Source organism: Pristis pectinata, chromosome 28 (assembly GCF_009764475.1).
Source record: "Pristis pectinata isolate sPriPec2 chromosome 28, sPriPec2.1.pri, whole genome shotgun sequence".
NCBI lineage: Eukaryota > Metazoa > Chordata > Chondrichthyes > Rhinopristiformes > Pristidae > Pristis > Pristis pectinata.
This window is the reverse complement of record NC_067432.1, coordinates 6,143,248-6,168,824: the sequence shown is the minus strand read 5'-3', so window position 1 is coordinate 6,168,824 and position 25,577 is coordinate 6,143,248. Positions and strand designations below refer to the sequence as shown.

Here is a 25,577-nt window from a genome sequence, read left to right as displayed (position 1 = left end):
GACTTTGGGCCAAATGCAGTCAGGCTAAGTGTAAACTATTGAATTCTCTTGTATCAGAATCGACTGCATGTCTTATTTATTGGATTAGTGTACAAGGATTCACAAGTGGACAAACCACCTCAATGCCCTAATCAAAATGCTTAATCAACCAGGCTTTCCAACCTGAAATCAATTAGGATACTTAGTATAATTTAACAGGAAATATAGTGACGTGTGCATTTTTGCCACTGGAAAAACAGTACATCATCTGTACAACAAGCTAAGATTCAAGGTATCGCAAATCAATAAATTCCCCAGTTACTAAGGCACACAGTTCTCTTTAATTGCTGGTGCTTTCCACATTTGGTAGTTTTATTCAAACCAAATCACAAACATCCTTCTATCTAACTTCACACATCAAACCACATGCTAACAAACCTCACTCATGTCAGGTCGAGATGACTCAACTTCCTTTCCAGTTTCCACAATGCCTCAGCTAGCTGGGGCCTATCAACGCTACCAGTGACATTGATTCTCAAATGCTTAAAGCCAGGCAGTAAATGATGAGATCAGCTTAAATCATTTTTTCTACTGGTGCTCTTCACCCTGGACAGAAGGTTCCAGAATCATTAACTGGTTCAGGTCGTGGTTTCAACGCAACTTGAAATGAAAGCAAAACAAGTGGAGGTCGGAAAGGAAAAGTCCAAATTCCATTACTGGGAACTTTCTGCTGCTTTATTACATCTAAAAGATCTCTACATTAACAGGTAACATTCATTAAGTAAACAATTCTTTTCCAATGCATGAAATAAATATTTTCACGTGGTACTTTATACAAACCGACACTGGTCTACTATACTCAATTATTTAAAAAAAAAGCCATTTCTCTGGTTTGGCATGCAGTCACGGAAGCCAGCACTGTGAAAGATTTAAGGCAGTAAAAGTATCAGAATTATCTTTGACACCCTCAAAGAGATCAACAGAATTTACAAATTCGCAGAAGAGGGGAGTTTCCATGCTTGGAGAATCTGGTTTACAATGACATTTCTGGTGCAAATTAAATAGACTCTCAATACTGCAAACTTCTAGAATACCCTACTATACAAAAACAGTAGGTAAGTAATGTGTACAAGCTGGCTTACTCCTTTTAAAATTCTCTTCACTTGTCAAAGTGCAGCTGATGATCTGAAAGATGCAGCTGTGTTAAGACACAGATAACCCTGTCATTGACAAGAGCACCACTTGAATCCAAGTATTGCTTTCCAATGAACCAAACTTTTTTTCAATTCAGTCCTATTTGAAAACGGAGTTCACAAAACATGGAAAATACCAGGAACAAAATCTTGATGAAAGCATGAACCATCTCCCCAGCAGCTAACACCTTATGAGCTTGTGGCCAAACTACACCCAATAGTGATTCACATTCAATAAACCACTTAGCTCCCTTCAGCTTTTCGCCCCTGTATTATTTTCAATGACTTGCAAAATACAGATGAGTCCTTGGATTACAGAACAGAAGCTGATTTAACCTTAAGTTTACAAAAGCAGCAGCTGAGACAGACACACTGTTGCTGCTCTGCACCTTCCAAAGTTTTCAAGAACTCACTTTCATCACCCAACATTTGCCCCTTTTGGTTATAACTTGCTATTTACCATCCTTGCTCCTGTTTGCTGTTATATGGTTACACAGAAGCCCATCACCTTCCAGTGGCCACTAATCTTTGCCAGGTCTTCTACTGGGTAGGTTGCAGTGTGTTGGATGTAGGAGTGAAAGGAATTAGCATGTTATGGATGAACTTAGTCCTAGCGTGTGTACTTCAAATACAGGTCAATGGACATTCATCAGGAAGAACACCCCCAACAAGATTTACCCCTTCACTCCAAGAGGTGTTGTGGCCAATTAAAACTGCCCATGCTAGATTGTGATGAGTTAATAGAGTCGGCAGGAAATTCAGCATGGGGTGTTTTTGAACCTTTTGGCTTTGAGCAGCACTGGGTCGCTTACACCCTTTCAAACATACCAACAGAACACTGCGTCAAACCTCCCAGTGCACTTGGAAACGAACTATTGGACCACTGTATAACAGCAAGACAGGTGAAAGGTGGAGAGAAAACATTTACTTTCTTTAGTAAACCTTATTCTGAGTACATTCCAACTATTTGTTTGAGAATTCTATTAGATTCAAGGATTTGAGAGACAGAAGTCACAACCTGAAGGAGAATGGGGAACATTTATTGAGGGGGGTGAAGCAATTTGGTTGGTTATGTCCACACTTGGCAAAGATCCTAACACACTGAACAAGGAACAGACTACAGAAACATGAATGAAAACAAAAGCTGAGGGTCATACGAGGGGCAGTGCGGTTAGTTGGGGGGCGATGCATCAGGACACCAACAATTCCCAAAATCTGGCAGTCCAGGTTCAACTGGGAGCATGCAGTAGAAGCTAGTGCTTGGGTAAATGGGGCATTTGAAATACAGGGGGAAATTCCACACCCAAAATCAGGCATCTTCCCAGCAAGCTGGCTGTAGTATGACAATGCCTGGTCAGGAAACAGTGCATGTGTATGAAGTGAAATGAAAAATAACAGGTATGCAAACTGGAAGCATTCTGCAGTGAGAGCTTTTCAGGGAAAATAAGACGGGTCAACATAAGGATGCATTCTCTCCCTTATTACAATTCCTTAATGCTTGAAAAAAAATGCTACTTTATATAAAAAAAAAGCAATGTGTGGAATTTGTGAAAGGGTCGTCCATAATCTTCACCTGCACCCTCCCCAAATGTTTACCAGAAATGGCCTTTTTTTTTGTGAAAGAACTGTACGGTACTGTGCATTCCCCAAAGTTACGTCCTGCTAACGCAGAGGGAATGATATGAGAAACAGTCAAGATACTTTACATAACTTAAAGAATAATAAAATTATTTGCACAAAAAAAAAAGGAAAGTATTGTCATCAACCATTGACATTTCAGTTCTTTCCAAAAGAAATATTCTACAGTGAAGTACAAGAATGAAAAGTTTCTAATTCAAATAATGTCAACTGTGGAAGTAATGTCATTGAACAACAAATACAAAAAGTAATATCACGGAACAGACACATACATCGTAAAAACTCTGCTTTCACAAAGTAAACTGAAATAACCTTAAAAGACAGACAGTCTTGAATTTATATACAAAAGTTAACTGAAAATATAGTATTTTGTTCTCTGTACATGGTGTCTTTTTTTTAAATTTTGTGTTTATTTAAAAAAAGGGTCTCTACACTTCTAAATTTTTTTTTAAAAGGTGAAACAAACCAGACTTTTTTCCTTCTTTCTCTCCCTTTCCCAGCCCCACCACAAAAAAATTATCCATTATTTCAAATGTCAGTCCAATGAAATAACATCTGGGATGGTGCCAAAAATGGTGCCGCTTTCCACACTGCTCCGGGTAGCCCCAGGATGTCCGAGGTTTTCCCGCAAGCTGCTGGAGGAGACGAGGCTGCTGTTGCTCCCACTGCTGCTGCCGTTGGTCACTGCCAACGCGTTGGCAGGTGCCGAGTTTGGTTGTTCCAGGAACATTTGCGAAGAGCTGTACGGAAAGAATCGATTGAGTGAGGAGTGAATGAGGTCCTGATCTTCGGATGCACTTGCTGCGGCAGCCGCAGCAGCAAGGAGGGAGGTGCTGTAATGCTACAAAAGAAGAACACAAGAGTCGCACATTAATGTCACAATATTTTAGGAAGACATTGGGTTTAATTTACTTAGTCATCTAAGTAGCCCTAGCTAATTAATATGCAAAAGTATTCAAAATATTGATATTATATTCTACACCTGCATAAAAAGGCAGCTTTGTTAAATTAAGCTAATTAAATAACCTTTAATGCACCCAACAGATTTAATGAACCAGCTATTTAGTATCATGGATAGAAAAGGCCTAGAGGGATATGGGCCAAACGCAGGAAAATGGGACCAGCTCAGATAGACATCTCACTCGGCATGGATGAGTTGGGCCAAAGGGCCTGTTTCCATGCTGTACAACTCCGATTCTAGTATAATTTACAGTGGAACTTGCATCTATTACAAAATATGGTTTCAATTTTTTTTTAAGTTTAATTTAACTAAAATTATTGTGGATTTACAAATGTCCTTCAAACCATGTCAGCTTCTCACTGAGCCAGAGCATGAGTGACATCTGCTATCGGAATTTTCCTAATATCTCTGGAGGCTTTTTTCCCCCAAATTGATGTAGGCTGAATCTGATTCAATGTTTGGAGCATCATTACCATAAATCAACAAGTGTCTGCTTCAGGCCGTTGCACCACTTGTACTAATCTACAACTAGTTTTCTCTATACGTAATCACCACATGTACCAGGTAATATCCAGTTTCAATTGAATGTTCATCCCTGCCAGATCGATGACAGTGGTCACTCAATTCAGTACCCCGGAGGAAGATTTTAGGATGAGATAGGTAAAATAAAATGCTGCACAAAGGAAGATGGTTATGGTCACTGGAGTCAACCAATGCATCCTGGGGAAATGCTGCAGGAGTTTCTCAGGGAAGTTTCAGAGACCCAACCCTCGTCAGCCACTTAATCAATAACCTTCCTTACATCAAATCAGAAGTGTGGATGTTCATTGAGGGTGGGACCTCATTCAATTCCATTCACAACCCCTCAGCATATGAAGTCATTTATGCCTGCATGCAAGACCCAGACAATATGCAGGCATGGTCTGAGAAGTGGCAAGTAACATTTGTGCCATAAAAGAGCCAGGCAATGACAGTCTTCAAAAAGACTGTCTAACCATCTACACTTCATGTTCAACGGTATTACCATCACCAACATCCCAGGGATTACTAGCTACATACTGTGGCTATCCTGTGGTGAGTAACCCGATTCCTGATACTGTAAGGCCTTTCCACGATCTACAAGAGGGAAATTAGGAACATGATGGAATATTCCTCACTTCCCTGGATCAGTGCAATGGCAACAATACTCCAGCAGCTCCACACCATCCACAACACAGCATGCATGATGGCATCCCACCTACCACCCTTAAATATTGATTCCCTGTACTATCTTGCATTATGACTGTAACATGTACCATCTACAAAAGGTGCTGCAGTAACTCAGCCAGCCTATTCCAAAAGCACTTCCCAAAACCTTGTCCTCTACTATCGAGGACAAGGGCAGGAGGTGCTTGGGAACACCACCTGGAGGTTTCTCCTCCAAGTTGCTCATCATCCTGACTTGGAAGTATATTGTCCTTCCTTTAATATCGTTGAACTCTCTCCCTAACTGCATTGTAGGAGAAACTTCCCTGGAGGGACCGCTACTGTTCAAGGTGCTGGTTTAACATTATCTTCAAGGACAATTTGGCAGTTATACCACATTCCTAAAAAAAAATATAGGGGGCCTGATTTCTAGTCAATGCACAGATATCAGAACTGAATGCAATATATCCCTTGAGGGTGCATGTCACAAGAATAGTCACACACACTCAAGTCTCCCGATCAACTTTTGTTAGGACCTACTTCAAACATAGTGCAATATTATTTGAATCTTTCAAGTTTTGAAATCTTGTACTGCTTATGGATTGTACTGGATTTCTACCAAGATATCAAACTCTAAACAAATGAAAGTCTGCTGCAATTTTACCTAGAAATCTTTGACATATTCATGATTAAAACAAGATTTTAATGACAAAAGTGCTTATGACACATTACATACCTGATTGTCCCCTTGCAAGAAGGGAAATAGATCTAAACCTGTTCAAAGAAAGGAAAATATTAGAAAAAAAGTGTCAGATCAGCACAAACACTGTCGAATTTGGATACCAGGTTTCACTTGCATTCAAATGCCATCACTACTGATCAGAGAACATGGTCAAGTAACTATAGACTTTCACACTATTTAGGTCTGATTGCAAAAGAGCAATCCACTGAGGGACATTCCCTATAGTTACACCTTAGCCTTACCGAACGTGCAAGTCTGTACTCATGCTGCTGGGATTAAGGGGTGATTTTTGCTAATGTGAACATTTGGAGTAGGTTCACAAATTCAAGTTTTCACTATTTCAGCTGAACTGATAGAAATAGAAACATTTTGTAAAAACAAGTAGATTTAAAATTACAATGTTTATCATTTATGCACCATTAATAGTGTACATCAGTTGGTTAATACACAGAGCCTGAGAAGGGACCAGGTTGATATTGGTGTACAGGCCACAGCTGGAGGGGATTTTAAGGGACCATATGATTGGCCATTGTGCCAAGTTTGCGAGGGAGAAATCAAACAGGCTATCAACACCCAACGTCACATGAAAGTGAGGTAAGGCATCTACGGAGAACTATGTAAATGAACTAAAGCATCAGTTGCTTTAGAAGAGGGAGAGAAATGAGAACCAAACAGATCTGACACCTGCATCATGACATCAAACAAAACATTTCAAAGAATCACACCAACATTTAATAATCAATCACAAAAATAATCTTGCTTTTTAATGTTGGCTTCAATTTTTTTTTTAAGTTTCAGGAATTTAATTTGCTTTGGTGTATGTCAGAGGGAAGTTAACACACAATGAAGCACTTTCTGAACATTTATTCCATTATCAATTTTTAGTTAAAAGGTGTTAATTTGTTCTTAGCACACAATATGGGCAACAAAACCACAGCTTGCTGCAAGCAGCTTACCTTGCAGTTCATACGGCAGAGTTGGTAAATGGTAAGAGTGACGGTAGTCTTGAAAAGGAGCAGAAATAAAGTTTGTGTCCAGAGTAGGTATACTGGGAGTTCTTGTGACTGGTGATGTCTGATGGTGCAGATTTAAAACCCTACATGAAAAAAGCCAAAAATTGTTAAGGACAATTTATTTGTAACATCTTTTCAAAATATCAGAAACAAGCAAGATTGATGAATTAGTTAATACCAGCAAAAACTGGTTTTCTGATCTCTGCATAGTGACCTCTGCTTAACAATGTACATGTGAAAGTTAGGTTGGCCATACTGACACTCAATTATCCAGTGCAAAATAAGGTCACTTGGTCAAGGTGTCAAAGGGTCCAGAGGTGTTTCTGAAAGTATACCAATAGGTTGGTACCTCCAGCAGAAGTATGCCAGTGTGGTAGGGAAGAGAATTCCCAAAACCCAGGAGCAAAAGTACTACTGTTAGTGTGCCACAGCTGTGGAAGTTTAAGTACAGTTGTCCTACAAGTATAATCTTTATGGTTGTTGTAACTGATTAGAGTCTTCTTTTGTAAGGCAACTTTGATCTTTATGTTCTCTCAGCAAAAGTTAAACTAGATAATAAAAATCCAGCTGGGTAGTTGAATCATTTTGAACTTAAACAGCATTACCGGTATGCACATAATTAAAGATTCATGCTGCAATTAGATGGGAAATAGAAAGAACATTTTTATATACTTCAGTCGTGCAATTGCTGCCTGGATTTACATAACCCACTTGAACATGTAGCATGGAGTTACGTCACAGCAAAATATCCTGACAGGAGACCAGGGAAAATTCAGATATTTTAGGAAAATCAGGGTAGTAATGGTTAAAAGCAATTAACAGGTGTCTTAGAGTTTGAAAGAAGAAAGACCCTAATTATCAGCTGTTTAGATTAACACAGAACTCTGCTACAATCTCTTTAATTACAGAAGCAACAGACTGCAGTTGACATACTGTATATACAGTAGTTTTCAGAATGAAGTCTCAAGATGCTCCAAATAGGAATGACAAATGAATACAAGAACAAAGTGCTTACGCTTTGTAAAGACTAATAAAAGCAAGCAGAAGAGAATTGCAGTGTGAAGAGGAATAGTGAACTCTGCACGTAGCAGCAATCAGTATTTGTAAAGGAAAAAATATTTTATTCAACATGCATTTCTAGCTTTCCAATTTACCATGGAGTTATTTCTCAGTCCAAACATTCACAAGACTGATTCCAGGCCGAAGCTTACCCTTTGTTAATGGGTGGTGATGGAGAAGAAATTGCAGGGTATCTCTTCGCAGGTGGCTCATCTTCCTCTTCATCTGATGAACTGTCGAGTGTCAGATCAATCACTTCAACTTTCCTACTATCTTGTGATGAATGCCTCTGCTCAGGTAAGCTTGGACATGCACCTAACAAGTAAATTTAAACAGTCCATATTTTTGTAGACATTTTGTCAGAAAATGGGTGAATATTCACTTTTTCTGGTGTATGCTCCATTTTCATCTCTGGGCAGTTTCATTCCTTGGGCCCCATCCACCAACATATCTGTTGCTCAAACAAAACTAAATGCACTTCCAAAACAGTGTGAATCATTATTTAACCTCCATGTGACAATAGAACTAAGCATTCTGAAATTTGAAACTGCAATACAAGTCTGACAATCTTTAACAGGTGATTTTTGTTTTAAAACAGTATCAGTACGAGTTGTGGGCTATAGTTTTACATGATTGCTATATTATGTCAGCCATGGGTGCCCTCTGTATAATCTGCCTGTATCTTCTGCACTTTAATATTCCTTGTGGTTTTTCTCATTTAATTCCAAGCCTGGCTGAACATTTAGATTGTTTAGTGGACAGAATGTTGTAGCACTTGTTTGTTTGTCTGTAGGACTGTAAGGTGGGGCGCCTTGCACTTTGGGAACCATCCCTCATGATTTAGGCAACAGTCCCTTCTCCAGCATAAAAGAGAAACAATGTCATTATCCTCCAATAATTTACCTTCACTCCTTGATATCGTAACCTTCGAGGTTTTAAATCCCAAATACAGTAAAACTCTGATAATCCAGTATCCGACTGTTTGGAAATTCCGATGGCTTGGCATTTGGTTCATTCATTAGCACAAGTCCTCACTATCCATTATCTACTAGCTGCAGATCCGTGTACCTCTGGGGGTGTCTGACTGGATCTAGGAATATGGGGGTCAGGAATGTGGATGTTTATGGCTAGAGCTGGGTGCTGCAGCACTTGCAAGTGAAGCTCACTGGGTTTTGTTTCCTGTGCTCCCTTTGAACTCACCAGTTCACTGAAAAATTTATTATGCTACTAAAAGTGAAATAAGTATGTCAAGGTAATAACCAATAATCCAGAAGATCTGCTAGCCCAGCAGCCAAGTCCTGAGACTGCCCGATTACCAGAGATTTATAATAAGATGCCACCAATTGACTAATTTTAGTAACTTTTTTTCATTGTTATTAGTGTCCTGCACTAGGTGTCTAGTATTCTGATTTTTTTTCAAAAACTAAACTACGGTGTGATACATGACCTTATTTCCACTTCAGGTTCTATATATTTCACAAAAGAATACTGATTTTGCAAATGTTATGTCAGAAGCAGCAAACATTCAGGCAACTTGAGGATTAATGACGAAAATTTTCTAGGAAGCTTTGCACTTTAGCTTTAAACTGTATTGATTCACTGTTCAGTTTCACAACAACGAGGTCAGAAATTTATTTTTCTTAGCGTAATGCTTTTGCACCTTCCAAACTAAGATTCCAAAAGGATAAAAAAATTTGGAATGTCAACGCAAAGTCTGGCAGAAGCCAAATGGGATCAGACCACATGGAGGGTCAGGTCAGATGAGGATGCGTCAGCTTGGTGTTTCATGAAACACCTCCCAAAATTACCTCAAGATTTGTTAGAAACATTTCAAGTGAGCGGTATCGTATTTGATGGTTGATACATTTATGGCATGAAAAAAGTCCCCAGGCTTAGGTCAGGTCGGGCTTTAACTTTATACCCAAGTAGACTAAAACTCACCCACGTTCCCCAAAGATTTAAGACCATCTTCCATGAAGGTTACTGCCCCTGTCAACTTTGCTCAGTTGTTATTCACAAGTAACCCCAGTGCAACTATTCTGTGGGTCAGTGTCACAGGAAGGTACAATATAGTGCAGGAATGCAGATCACATCTGTAAATGGGCTCCTGACCCTGACTATTGTTGGACACCAAAGGCACTTGCTCAATAAAAGGTACATCCGATCATTAAGTATAATCAAAGACGAGATTAGATTTTTGGATTACAATGATTGAATAGGAAAGTGGAGTTGCCAAAGATCACATCAATGATTTTATGAACAGTGGAGCTGATTCAAGGAAGTGAATGGTTATTCCTGTTTGCAATTCTTATTCAGCTTTTTATTAACTCTTTCATTTGAAACAATGGCAAGCCTGATTTGTAATGGCAGTTTCCATTTCCCACTCAATCTAGGTTTCACGCAGCCATGTCCGCTTGCAAATAGGTTGAGACAGCCCAAGCACAGTTCTTTCTTACAGATGGGCTTTTCTCTCATTTATGAGAGACTTTGAAATATGTGGTGAAAGTAGTTTCTGTGGCCAGACCAAATGCTGCTAAAAGAAGTTCTCTCTCAAATTAGATGGTTGGCACAGAAGGGCCAGAGTGGGCCCACTGGTGCTAACTTATTTGAATCTACTTGCTTCTGCATATTCTTTTACCTACCATCCACTCCATTAAAAGAAGAATTCACTTCCTGAACTTCCTTCTTCATTCTCATCGGTGACCACGCTCCATCTTCCTTAAACTGAATTTCATCGCAGTCTGTGCAACAACTGAGGATTTCCATAAATAATCTGTTTTATGAAAAGAATTCACAGATCAATTAAGTCTACTCATTGCAAATATTATTGCTAAACAGTTTAAAATAATGTAACTATTTAAAAGCCACTTGTGTTAACAATGTTTGAAGTTCTAAGAATTCACCAATGTAAACAAGGTGCATCTCTAAACTTTAACCTGCGATAATCATTTGATGCAAGCTGGGTCATTTTTGCTCTTTATATCTCTGACCACTATACATTCATAAAATGATCAAACCCAACAAGCCCTTTGAAGAATTTAATAAACAGAATTATACAACACAGAACACATCTTCTGAATAAAAACATCCAAGATAAATGATATACTGTTGACTCAGACAGAGAATTGCCAAATATATCTAAATTACTTAAACACGCTTAATATTGCTGCGCATACCCCCTACAGTTATTTATTCACAGGGCATGGCCAAGGCTGATATTTGCTGTCCCTTAAACTAAGGGCCTCACTCAGCCATTTCAGAGAGCAATTAAGCAATAGTTGGTAACATCAGATTTCATCAGATGGGTTTTTATAACAATCCAGTTGTTTCAGGGTATACCGGTTAATTAATATTAAGATGGACATAATGGTTACTCCAACTCAGCTATATACAAGGTCAACATTATTGATACTGGTTTTGATTCAAGATATACTGAATTTAAACAGCCCAGGTGTCACGGTGGGATGTGAGCACATTTCTGCGTCATGAGTTCAGGCTTCTGGATTACTAATTCAGTAGTATGACCACAAGCTATCGTATCTCTACCACAGCCAACTGCAAAGTGTGAAGCTCTTTCTGTACTTGAACTTGCACCTCTAACGTTTACTTATACAAAAACACAGCGGTCTAATTGAAGACAGCCGTCTCATATGAGACAGAAATAAATCACATAGTTGAGAAAAATCTCAGTATAATTTTTGTAACCAGGTTATAGAGACATCTACAGGACTGGACCATTTAACCCTTCAACCCCATTTTGCCATTCAATAAGATCACGTCTACTCTGTGCCCCAACTACATGTACCCATTTTCACTATGGCCTTTAAAAGTTTAATTATCAATAAATTATGTATTGCCATTTTCCCACGTAGAATTGTTCCTAACCAGGACCGAAAGGCCTGACTAGTTTTAGATCATGCTCCCTGGTCTCAACCGACATGAATGGTTTCACACTATCCACCTTCCTTAATATCTTAAAAACTTAAGTCACCTCATTAACCTTCCAAGTATCCCAAAATACAATGCTAAGTTATGTTTTTTCACCTCCTACTTTAAAGCTAGGAGACCAGGTATGATGTTAATAAATCAGCACTGCACTCTCCAAAACCAACATTATCTTTAAGGTGTGGTGTTTGGAACTGCTCGCAGGTGAGGTCTAACAAGGATTCTGACTGATATAGCATACCTCTCCCACTTCATACTCCCATCTTTTAGATAGGACAGCTAGCATTCCATTGCCTTTTTTTTTTATTTTCAATATTTTAACAATCTACATGGATCTTCAAATTGCTCGAACCTCCACTCTTTCTAGCTTCTATCATTTAGAAGGTACACCATACTATCAATTTTTTTTTAATGTTTAAAGTTAATGACTCAACACTTGCTTACATTGAAATCCCAATTGCCAGTTTTGCCCTCTTAACATAACTTAAATAGATTAGGCCATTATGGCCATTGAGCCTGCTCGGACATGCAGAAAGAATACAGCTAATTTGATTTAAACTCATTCCACTTTCCTCCTAGCTCTCAACACCTACATAGTGCAAAAATCTATCAATCTCTTCCTTCAACATATTCAAGGATTCAGCCTCCACAGCTCTCTGGGGGTAGACAATTCCAAAAAATTTTAGGCATCCTTAAAAATAAGGTGACAATACAGGACTGTGGACCAAAGTTCTGCAGTCTGGCCACATCTGGCTGTTAGTGGTAGTAGATGGCTAAATTACAGGTTAAAATGCTCTAGTCCGATATCCTTGGGACCTCACTGATGCCAGACCACAGAAATTGCCTCCAAATCATCTTCCTCTGAGCAGGAAAGCTGTTCTTTTAAAGTATGGTGGGACAGTTGTAAGAAATGGAAGCTGGAGAGTTCCCAGAACCGTCTGTAATCCTAAATTTCTGTAAATTAGAAGTACTGTCGGCTGAGATTGCAAAAGTTGCAGTGGTAGGTTAATTAGCTACAGATTAGTAAAATCTTAGTTAATTTTGGATCTTAGTTAGAATTAATTAGTTTGGATTTGTACTACAGATTCAAAACATGCTGGACCATGGGAGCTGCCAGACCAGAGTGTTTCAACATGTAACAGAAAATATTTCCCTGGAATTCCACCCAAGTATCTACCTCATTAAGTCCCTTCAGTCTTACCAGTTTAATAAGAACACTTGTCATTCTTCTAAACTCCGATCAGCACAGGTTCACCCTGCTCAACCTTTCCTCAAGACGATCCTTTCATCCAAGGGAATCAACTACTTGAATCTTCTTTCAACTGCCTCCTATACAAGTATATCCCTCCTTAAATAAGGAGACTGAAATTGTACCATTTATACTCCATCCCCCTTGCAATAATGACCAGAATTTCAGTGGGTTTCTTTCTTTGAAATTCAATGCATCTATTTGCATGGCTCAAGATATTACTCATTTGCCTCTCACTGACAAACCAGGGTACACAGCTATCTATTCCATCATCTTAGTGGCTTATAAATATGGTGGATAGTTAGCAGTTCTAAAGGATCCTTGCAGGAGGCCATTGTATCCTACCCATAAACCCTATTCTCCATCTACTTTGGTTCTGCTAATATCTGAGCCAATTCAAAAACTTATCTTCAAATCAATGAACATTAGCTAACAGACTCCCATGAAGGATTTTATCCTATGCCATCTAGAAGTCCTAGAGTCAGAGTGATACAGTATGGAAACAGGCCCTCTGGCTCAACTGGTCCATGCCGACTGCGTTGCCCAGTGAGCTAGTCCCATCTGCCCGCGTTTGGCCCAGAGCCCTTGTCATTCTTCTAAATTCCAGTCATCGATACAAGTAATCTGTGGAGAATTGCCGTTCCTGATTTAAGAAAATCAATTTCATCTGGCATGATTTCACCTTTACAATTTCATACCCCAACTTTTTTCTTCTGTTGAACTCAAGGTCTTCAACTTGTACTTGTAAGATTAATTTCTTGATAAAAGATGGGGTTAACTGGTCTACAACTTCTTGGTTTCCCTCTCCTCCCTTTCTTGCTGAGTAACTGCAGTTCTCCCATTTAAGGGAATCGATCCTGGATCAAGAGAACTTAGGAAGTTTGCAGTTAGAGCATCTAAAATGTTTACCTAGTTCCTTTACAACTCTGGGATGGAAACCATATGGCCTTGGGGATCCACCACCCTTTGGAGCATTGTTTTATTCATCATTTTGCTTATGTTAACTTTGGTGCATCCCTGTTTCAATTTTAGCCATCCTCATCCTCCAGTGCAAGTCTTGAGACAAAGAATCATTTACCATGCCTGCCAATTCAGTTTTTATTTGCAACAGCGAGTTTCTTCCTTTCATAAATGCATTAAGCTCAGCCACATTAGTTTGGCTCTTACACAAACATACCCTTAGGCTGCAACTAAATCAGACCAGTTATTCTTTATTAAATCTAACATGCCACGTCACTTCAGTGGTTTTAGGACATTAAAAATCAGCCAGGAGATACTGAAGGAGTGATCAATATTGCCCTCTTCTGATTGATACTCAGTGATACTTATGGAAATTCCAGATAAGCAAAGGAACACACCTCACTGCAACACCCTTGCTGCAACAGTTAATTGTCCCATTGGTAGTCATCACCGTTGGAGCATGCAAAAGAACTGCTGTCACTTCAGAAATCAAATCCCAAGGTGAACTGGTAAGTAATCCAGAGCAAATATTTGTGTGAAAGGTACAAAAGGCAAGATCAAACTTACAATGGCCTTTCCAACTTGAATAACGTTCTAACAGTAGTGAAGCAGGAACCATAGATTTAAAATATAACCCCACACTCATAACAGTTCTGTACAGATGGGCAAATGAAACAGGTCAGTGTTCAGAAATGAAATCTAAAGCTAACTTCACCCACGATGCTATCCAACTTTCTGCCATGTACCAATTCTGCAACATCAGTTGTGTTTTGTTATTTTAGAACTTTCAATATTGCCCTTTATTATTGCTTGAATACGCTGTGTAATTTGCCTTCTGCTCTCCCATAGTCACAAGGGTGGCTCTAAAGTTTAAGTGTGAACTGTGTTGATTCAATCTGTCAAAAGATACTTCAAGGTACAGAACAACACCAATGTTGAACAAAGAGAGCATCGACACATTGTACTCCAAAAGCAAAAGAACTGCAGATGCTGGAAATCCTAAATATAAACAGAAAATGCTAGAGGTACTCAGCATGTTGGGTAGCATCGGCGGAGAGAAAAGTTAATGTTTTAGTCAATGACCATTTTAATAACTTAAGTAGGAGCAGAACTAGCTCTTCCAGCCCTTTGAGCCTGCTTTGCAGTTCATTGTGATTGTGGCTGATTTTCTACCTCATTGCCATTTTCCATCACCATCAACACATCCCTCGATTCCCTGAATCTAGTGACCCAAGTTCTGAATAAACACAATGACAGTCTCCACAGCCCTCTGGGACAGAGACTTCTTAAGGTACAGCACACTGAGTGAAGAAATTTTTCCTCACCTCAGTCCTAAGTAGCCTAGATTGTTCTGGCAGTATAGGACCAGGACGCTTGGTGCCTTCTGGTCCTAGACTCCCAGTCAGGGGAAACAACCTACAGACATTTAGCCTGTCAAGCTTTAAGAATTTTGATGAGATCACCTCCCATTCTTCTAAACACTAAAGAATACAGTTCATTCTACTCACCCTCTTCTCATACAGCAAACTCACCACCCTCAGAATCAGTCAAGTGAACCTTTACAGCACTCTCTCTACGGCAAGTACATCCTTTCATAGGGAAGGAGATCAAAACTAGACAATATTCCAGGCACAATCTCACCAAGGCCCGATGCAACTGCAGTAAGACTTCCCTATTCCTGTAATTAACTCATTTTAAAAAGGCTAACACACCATGTGTCTTTTAATCACCTGCTGCACCTGCATTTGGCCTTTAGTGGCTTTGAAAAGACCACCACCCAATCTCTCACCATTTTGACAAATACTGTGCCTTTCTGTAAAGTTCAAAGTAAATGACCTCACATTTTTCCACATCATATACCATCTGACATGTTTGCGCCCACCTACTCAGCTTGTCTGTTGTCAGTGAAGCCTACTTACATCCTCCACCATACTGACAATCCTGTCTAGTTTAGCATTAGCAGCAAATTTGGAAGTATGCTGGCATTTGTTCCCCTCAGCCGAATCATTGATATAAATTGTGAATAACTGGGGCTTCTCTCAGCATCCCACAGCCTGTCGACCTAAAAAGGATCTGTTTCCACATTTTGTTTCTTTTGTCCGATGACCAAATTCTCTCAGTTTCATATGCTTTAACCTTGTTCATCAGTGAGGGATGTTTCTGAAAACCTTTAAAGAAAAAAATTCCAAATGAGCCACATCCATTGTTTCCTTTTTATCCATTCCACTAGTCACATCCACATCCTCAAAGAACCCCAAAGGTGAAATTAAAAAAAAAGTTTATAATAAATCCATGCTGACCCTGTTCAATCCTATTGTTCTTCATTCCAGCGTTTTCCCTACCACAGACTTTAGGCAAACAGATCAATAGCTGCCTTCTTTATCCCTCCTTTCTTAAATAGTGGGGTCACGTTTGGTACCCTCCAAACCACAGAAACAATTCCAGAATCCATAGAACCTTGGAAGTTGACGATCAGAGCATCCACTGAAAGAGCTGGCTTCTTAGAGACACGGCTATGGGATGTAGATCTTCTAGTCTCTTTCAATGCCTCTGCCATTTCCTTATTTCCCATTATAAATTCTGTCATCTGTCTACATGGGGACCACATTTACCCTTGCTAGTCTTTCCCTTTTTACACACCTATAAAAAGCTCTCATTAGTCTGAGTATGCTTCTTGTCAGTCTAATCTCACATTCTATCCTACCTTTATTTCTTGTCTGCCTCTGCCAAGTTCTAAAGTGCTCCCAGTTCTCAGATCTAATGACATTTCTGGCGACTTGATAAGCCTTTTCTTTTGATTTAATTCTCTAATTTCTCTCATTGGCCATGGATGAACCACTTTTCCTTGTGGGTTTTTGCACCTTAAAGGAACATATTTCTTTTACGACTGGTGTGTTATTTCTTTAAATGCCAAACATTCCCTATCCACTGTCATACCTTTCAACGTGTTGTGCCAATGAACTCCTTATAACTTCATATCAACAGTCTACTTTATTACTTACCTCACGTTTATTGGGGCTTTAAATGCTGCAAAATTCCTTCCACTGCATTGTGCAACTGTAGATTTTAAAATTACTTGTAAACAATAATGCTACTACTATTTGGTGAACTTCTCTTTTGTGCACATTGCCAGTGCACAATGAACTGATTTTTAGCTAATTATAAAGGGAGCAGCAAGCTGTCAGAGGAAAAGGACAAAAATCTACTTCTATAACTAAGTGGATTAAGTGCATTGATGTCTTTTTCCCCACTGGAATAGTCAGCCCCTCCAATTAAAATAATTATTGATGTAATCCTATCTTTAAAGAAAATTCAAAATAGATTGCAAACTATTTTGACATTATTTTGTAAATTGAATCACAGTGTATCTCATTCACTGAGTCCTTTGCCTTATGGCACAGGCATTAGCATAAACAATTGATTAGAAAGACCACCTTTGGGAAGAGGTATTCCCTTGTGCCTCCAGCAAACAAATACGTGCCAGGTTACTCAAACAAACTGCTGCCATTTTTGGATTTGGCTGTCAAAGCAGAATTCTCATCATCACTGGCTTCACCGATTTCCAGGAAAAATTAAACATGATATTTTAAATACAAGTTTAAGATTACATATAAGATTGATTATGTGAATCTTCAATATGCATCGTTATGCATCACTGCTGAATTGTGGCACATGGTGGAACTGGCCAGATGTTCACATTGCAAGCCAACCTTCGTGGCTGAAGTAAACAGTTATGTAGAAACAGCTCAAATGGAAAATGGTGTATGCTTCTGCCATAATTACAATGACAATGGAATATAGAACTTGCATTGAATTGTGCTTCTTTTCAAAATACTAAGCAACATTTTTTGGCACCTATCTGCCAACTTCTCCCAACATTCCAAAACTTACCCCTCAGCTTGCAGGAGTAAAACTGTCAAATTGGCCATTGCTGAACAATTAATACATTTACCCATATAATAGAAACATCTTTTCAAATTAATTAGTTGTGATGGCTTCATTAATATGCCATTTGAGAGGGGGAACGCTGACAGTGGGCCCTGAGGCTGTTTGTGTATATATCACAAAGATCGATCGAAAACTGATTTGTGCAGCATTTGGTTGCTCTGTAACTCGGTTTCAGCTTGTTAAAGCATTGCTTTAGTCTTGGCTTCATTTTTATTTACCAGGTAGGCCATGTTCCGAGGGGAGATAACAGTTCTACATTTTCCTGGGGTCCTGGATCCCATTACTGATGGAAGAACATGCACTGTTGAGTCAAACACTATACAAAGCTATACTCAAAAAAAACACCAGCAAATCACTGGACTAAATACCAACTTTATGGGCCATGGAGGAGTTAGGTATAAACCCCACTATAGAAGAGATAAGCAGAAGTAATGGATCAATATCAAGTGGCAAAATTCCTACATAAAATGGAATATCATGGAAATCCTTAAATGTGGCAAAGGAAGTCCACTACCACAATACTCTGATCTCCTACTTAAATGTTGGATTGATGCTGAGCTACCACAAGATGTGCGTAATCCAAGAGTCATCCTGGCTCATCTACAACAGCTGGTGAGTAGCATCGATCCTGAATCACAGCGTGCATGCAGGGCTGCTCAAGCAATGACAGAGGAGATATTTCCCCTGCATCAAGTTCAGAGATTAAATCCGACTACCTCATTTTGGCTATGGATTTAACAAAGCATTCAACATTGTCAGCAGAATTAGCTCATTTGCAACCTTAAACAAAGCCCACCAATCTTGCCTGAATTATAGAAACTATACTTTGGTTTACAAAGCTGAAGGCCAGGTTACTATTTTTTTAAAAAAATAACCATATTAGTGTGTTTCACAGACCTGTGTTTGAAAGAGTCTTCAAAGAGGTTCCCTACTCTGTAGTTACTGAAACCTTTGTTAAATCACAAATTATATTAAACACCTTCATTGTAACCTTTTGTTTGCAAAAATTCATAAAGCAAGAGGTGCTATGAACCTTCCTTAACTTTGGTGGCAGAATACTAGTTGCTAAGGACGGTAAAGTCAGTCAGAAGCTGGTTAACCATCTCTCTGTGAGGATGCAGTAAATCAAATGTAAACCGTGCTTGTTTTGACAAGCTGAAACTTAATCATTCATCCAATGGCCACTGCTGCCAGATGGCAGAATGCAGTTGCTTGAGCATTTCCTATTTTAAAATCTATGGAGCTTGTTTATTTCAGACTCCCTCTCATTAACCGACCAGAAAGGCTGCTAAATATTAGTGGATTACTAAACCTGTGTTTGAAAGAATCTCCAAAGAAGTTCCCTACAATTCCACATAGCAACGGAAGCCTTTGTTAAATGTCAAACAAATTACATTAAATAAAACCCTTAGTGCAGATTTGTTAAGTGAATGTTTGCTAACCAGGGGAGACCTGTGCTTCTTGTTGTTTGGTTAAATTTTCACCCATGCTGCCACAGCCCCTTTGACATTAAAGTCCCTCATACTGGTCCGTCATTAATCAAATCCCCTTTTGTGTTAAGTCCATTTACACCACATCAATCCCCATTTCCCTCATCAAACCCCTCTATAACATCAAAAGTCTTTATCAAGCTGGTTAGACAATTTCCTTGAATGAATCCAGGCTGGTTTTCTCTAATCAATTCACACTTGTCTGGGTGTGAATTGCTCCGAATCACTGTTTCCATAACTTTCTATTTGAAGAAAGGGAGCAGGAAAAAGCATATTCCAGCTGCAGATATCTCCCCAACATGTGATCAGGGATTCCGCAATTTCCATCTTTTTAACCTTGCTGTGTTCAATAGATAGAGACTATTATAAAGCCATTATAAACTTCAACAAATTACTCCACAAAATATGCTAACACTGATGCCTGTAAGTGATATAAATCCAAAATAAACACTTTTTGCTAGCTTGTCCACGGTCCGGGAACGGATTCTGCTCACAACCCAGATGATGTGCTTACGGCCGAATTTAATTCAAGAGCACAATATAAAAACAAAAATTTTCAATCTGCTGGATAAAAATCTCAAAAAGCAACAATAAACCAAGGTGGGAATGATTCTCCCAATTCATAGCCAGCTTGAGAAGTGAAGCAAACCTTAAGGCAATCTCTAACAGCCAACACTTAAAAAGCCAAAGCGTAAATGACAAAACAGTGGACTGAATAGAATTAGTGCTTTATACTAACCACCAAATTATGGGTAAAAGTTATTTTTGATTTGGTTGTGTTGCATATAATTATCTTCAAGCTGTGTAATGTAGATTTGAAAACTGAAAGGCAGAGGTCATCCAAACTATACACAAATCAGAAAAACACTGCACTGAGATTCTACTGATCTCACAGAATTTAAAGTACTTTGGCTGCAGGCAGTTAATTTGGATAATGCAGACCACATGAGCAGTCTGGAAATCTAATGTTTTAGTTATATAATGTTTCAGTTATACATTTGCAACAAGCATCACTAAGACCTCTTTCCCACAAAGCTTTTATTTAATCCAAAACATACCCACTTCCAAGACCAACACCGTCTCCTCAAAAAATCTCACGTTCGGATTTCATATTTTATTTTAAAACAAAGTATCCTTCACTGCACCTTTGGTCTTGGTACTATCAAAACTATGAAGACATAAGGGAACGTCTACGACTTACTGCAAGTTTGCACCCATGAATTTTTATCAAGCCCACCTCCAACCAGTAAACCAAGTACATTTTCCAGCATCGTCACCTTACCACAGTGTAACGCTAGAAACCATCTTCTCTTTTCCGCGCCATCCTCCAATTAGAAGAGCAAGTCACGAGCTATTCAGCCTGTAGTACCAAGTCAAAAACAGCACTTTGCTAAAATGTCAGGTCTAATGGACAACTGCCTTTCTAATCTACTGATCCCTTACTTCAATAATTTTTGCATCTTTTTCAACTTGCATTCCACACTGTCTTTTTCCCTTCCCCAATTTTCTTCTTTCTTCAAGGCTCAATATGACCACCCTTTCTTTAAAAGGGAGAGCAATTACTAGATAGGCAGAGAAACCCAAATGCCACACCAAAGAGCTTCAAGCAAATGCCAATTGTAACTTTTGCCAGTCAGGTGACTAGATACAGCAAAATACCAACATCACAAACATGCGGCTGATTAAACAAAATCCAATGTGAGGCCTTCAGAAAACTTTTAGTCAATAGATCTCACCCACCACCACACATGCAGAATAAGGGCAATAGGGAAATATTTTGCCAAATAATTTGTTTAAAAACCAGATGTCAGCTGGTTTTAAATAAGAGTAAATTAAGCTTGAAGCAGTGTTACGATATAAAAAGCTCAAGGCAGTGGTGAAGGAGAGGGAGTGGGAACGTGCAGAAGGCCTTAAATAGAGCTTATGTGAAAACAGCACTTAACTAGCTAATGGGAGTGAAACAGAAAAACAATTAACACATAACCTGATAAACTGCTTAACCTTCCATCTCAAAATTGAAAGAATTTATTTTAACCCTCTTCTCTCCCAGTGCAATTTTTCAACCAGTTTCTAATTTGGCTCCAAGGAGACGCAACTCTTGCTATTACTTGCTCGAGACTGCTTGTAACAGAAACACAGGAAGTGTTGATTGTATTATAGCCAAGTTTGACTGTTTCAATGTCAGAAAAGCTGCTTTCCAATAGGTCATTATTGGCATGGGGATTCTAAATTACTTTTCTCTCTTCTGACCCAAGAGCAGAAGGTATTTGTCATTTCACAACAGATATATTCTGGTCAAAATCAACTAAAAGCATTGAACAATCAGAGCTTCTGGTCTCACTTCCTCACCTTGTGCATGCAGTACATTTACCACTAGGCTAATAAGCAGCCTGTGTTCATCCTCATTGCTAACCTCACCACGAAATGTCTTTTATGTAGCCACTCAAATCTGGTTTACAAAGACAACAGGTTTCTTCCTATAACGAATATTGTTCTCTTTTTAGACCATGTTTAGAAAATGTCAGGTGTCTGTTTAATCATGGTACACTATATAATATTCAAAGACAATTTAGAGATGTAGAAAAGATGAAAACTGTACTATACAAAACATTTTATCATGACCTGGCATTGTAAAGAAACTCTGGTGCCAGAGAAATATATGAACACATTTAGACATCATATAACTGATTTGGGATGCTGGGGGTGTCTGAAGAAAGCATTCCTATTAAAAACAGCAACTTGAATGCAGAAAATCTGGAAACAAAAGTGTTGGAAATACTGGCTACTGCATATTTCCCAATTTTTGCTTTGTTTCTGACTTAACATTTACACGATTTTTCAGAATTTGTGGATTTCATTTAAATGCAGTAAAATATTTCCCCATCTTCCATCCAGATCATAGTCCCTTAACTTTCCCCACTCCAAGGTGATTTAGATGTTCAATGCTTTCATGTAATAGTGTTTTCAATACAAATACTGCTCAAAAATAATACCATGGTCACGAGTATATTTAAATCCAAGGAAGGGAGCGGTTAAGCAAGATATGATTTTCTTTTTAAATTGAAGTTCCAGTATCATTTGCTCACCCATCAATAATTAGATGTTCATAAGGACCCTTCTTATCACACACTGGACAAACCCACGTAGGTTTTTTCTCATTCATCTGAATGTAAAGTGTTGCATCAAAGCACTGGAGATGCGAGCAGGTTATAGCACGACATGGGATCGTCAAACGCATTTTGCCCAGCTGGAAAAAGAAACATGGGTTCTTGGTCAAATTATCCAGAATACCATCAATCATCACCTTTCTTTTAATAAAGGATATCTTCAACTTCACGGATTCCAGTGAAATGAACTTATTTTATATGGGATTTAATATCAAATGAACAAAAACCAACTTAAAAGCTGCCAGGAATTAAGAAATTTCATAACTTTTTTTCAAAATCGTATATCTGAATTTGGCATGCCGGGTTTGATGTGACATTGTTCACGTGTCGTCTCCTGTCAGCATACAACACCATAGCCTGCCCTCGAACCCGTGTGTGTTTACAAGTGGCAGTCAGTTCCAACTGCGTCTCATAAACTGTACTGTATTTCTCTCATCTACTCACTATATTGGATAAGATTTTATTTCAAGAGTTGCGCAAATTAAGTGTAAAAAGGCATTTTTAGTTCATTAACATTTATACACAAGGCCAGTGCAGTCGTAGGTGGATTAGCAGCAGTACCCTCTAAAGATCTGACACCATGTGATGGTGAGTACAGACATTCAATTTGATTTATTTCTGCTGCGTTTTACATTCATACTGTTTAGCCTCAAAATATAGAATTGCAGTGTAAAGACTTATTTAAAAGGGTAAGGAGAAAACGTTTAGTTTGGCAATTTATTTCAAGGTTTATGCATAGAATACTAGTGTGTGACAGAGTAATTTCTTTTGTGGCATTCTCATGCAAACGGCAGATTCATGCTATTGGCAACTCCCATTCCCCATGGACGTCGGATGGCTGAGAGTATAGTGCACTTCTGAAGGCGAGAGGTTTTTCAATTGTTAAATACCAATATTGTTGCATGACAATCTGAAAACACTCAAATTTATCAGCTTATCTCTAGGGTGCTCTCTCATCTGCTGCACATTCATGTTTTTATTTGCATCGGGATTCAGAAGCTCAAAGCCAACCAGTTTCCAAGAAGCATATTAGGCAAATGGGGTACCTTAACCAATAAGCATTCGATGAATAAATCTGATATGTCAATGCAGATGTCAAACATGTGCCCTAACATTAATTTTAAGCTCTTAAGAATGGATGTAATTAATATCATAGTTATAGAAAGGAAGGACATTTGACCCATTATGTACATGCTAGTTATAAGTAGTTATTCAGAACAACTCGGTTCACAGCAAATGTCCTTGTAGGCGATAGACCATCCTGGTACTTCTGAAGTGTGATAAGGGTTTCTGCCTTTACCAACCTTTCAGGCAGCAAGTTCTAGAGCACTGCTCTTTGAATGAAATTAATCTTTCCTTACTTCCTCCCAATCATTACCTTATAACTATGCCTCTCCTGTCTCTACCCCCCTCCCCACCTCACTGATCTCTCTGATAAAGGAAAAAAGGTCTGCCCATACCACTCAACTTCTATGAAACCTCCCCTCAGCATTCTTTGTTGCAAAGAAAACAATCCCAGCCTTTTAACTAATCTTTGTAAGTTCTCCTCTAAGCCCTCTCTAGAAAATTCTTCCCTTAATGTGGCAACCAGAACTGTATCCAGCTGAGGTCAAACTGAAGTTTTATACAATTGTAGCATGGTGGTCGTGCCCTTATATTCTACATTTCAGCTAGAACAGAAAAATATCGCAAATGGCTTATTTAGGTGGACATATGTTCTCCATTCCTCAACACTTCCCAGTGCTCTGACAATTATTGTCTACTCCCTTGGCTTGACTTCCTTTCCCCAATGCACTTGTTTCTCTAGTGGTGAATTCCTGCTCTCAACCACTACACAGTGTTACTTGTTGGGAAGTGTACATTAGTGGATGCCAGAGGTGAGCACAGGATTAGCTGTGACCAAAATCAACACATGAAGAATAGGCTCTTGGGCTGCCTGTGAGCCATCCACCTCAGAGGGGAGACATTTGAAGAAAAAGTAATTCTTTGGGGAAAGTCAGAGGAACCAGGAAAAAGATTATTTAAATAATACCAATACCAACTGTTAGACATGGATAGCTGATTGATGAAAAAATGAAATTTTTACAACTCATTTGGAAGAGTGTGTGCATAATAGCTACATAGAAAACTTATATCAGTTAACATTAATCGAAGTGGAACACAGTCAACAAACCAGGATCTGCATCTTTTGTACTTTTATTGCACCTAAAATGTACACAAACTGAGTTCAGTCTAGGCTAGCATACTGATTTTTTTTTGAAAAACTAACAACTTTTCAGAACATTAAGCACAAAATCAGTATTCATGCTGCACCATAAGTTATCAAATCTATGAATTACATTCATTTAGAACTGATTATCAATAAAATTGAATTTCAGTGGTTCAGACACCAAACAGTTAAAAAAAACACTGCAAGAGGAGGAGAAGGTAATTTAATCATTAATAATTCAGATGTGGTTGTACTCACAGGACACAACAGAGATACCCGCAAACTGGTTGTGGCGATTTCACTATCAGGATCAGCTGTTAATTTCTCTTTGACTGCATGTGGAAGAAAAGAATTTTTTTCCCCATTACTTATGATGACGAGGTTTAATTTTAATATAAAACAGACACTATACAAATTACAACCTCCCCCTCACCTCAGATCCATAGGTACCCTCAGTACCCTCCTCAAAAGCTATTCTTTACGTACTTGTTATGGTAGTAAACTGCAGTTGTAGCCTTTCCAACTTCTGGGGTAATCACAGACAATCCCCATTCTATCCTTATCTGACATCCACATACATACAATTTACAGATGGAGCTATTGCAGAGTAATTATAATCATGCCTATGATTTTATTTGTACTTCCTCAGACTGCAGCACAGAGGCCAAATGTAACACACCGCCACTGTCATCCTGTCTGACTTCCCATAACAATGGAACTTTCTGATTTGGCATCGTTTAGTGCTCTGCAGCACACAGGCTGCCAGTGACGGAAACAGGCTTTATTTTAATACAATCAGAAACACCCATTATACAGCTGACAGGCACAACAGCTGACTT

At 38.8% G+C, this 25,577-nt stretch overlaps 1 protein-coding gene across 4 annotated transcripts in view; it reads right to left on the bottom strand.

Annotated features, from left to right (window-relative positions):
- Positions 1-670: 670 nt before the first annotated feature.
- pias1b (protein inhibitor of activated STAT, 1b) overlaps positions 671-25,577 on the bottom strand; it is a 149,661-nt gene continuing 124,754 nt past the window's right edge. For all 4 annotated transcript variants that reach the window (XM_052040528.1, XM_052040529.1, XM_052040531.1 and 1 more), the window contains 7 exons: positions 24,997-25,070; positions 22,449-22,609; positions 10,413-10,543; positions 7,923-8,085; positions 6,655-6,794; positions 5,693-5,730; positions 671-3,651 (listed from right to left, as the gene is read on the bottom strand). In XM_052040528.1, the coding sequence (XP_051896488.1) occupies positions 3,346-3,651; positions 5,693-5,730; positions 6,655-6,794; positions 7,923-8,085; positions 10,413-10,543; positions 22,449-22,609; positions 24,997-25,070 (1,013 nt within the window). In that variant the 3' untranslated portion in view covers positions 671-3,345. The remainder of the gene's footprint in view (positions 3,652-5,692; positions 5,731-6,654; positions 6,795-7,922; positions 8,086-10,412; positions 10,544-22,448; positions 22,610-24,996; positions 25,071-25,577) is intronic.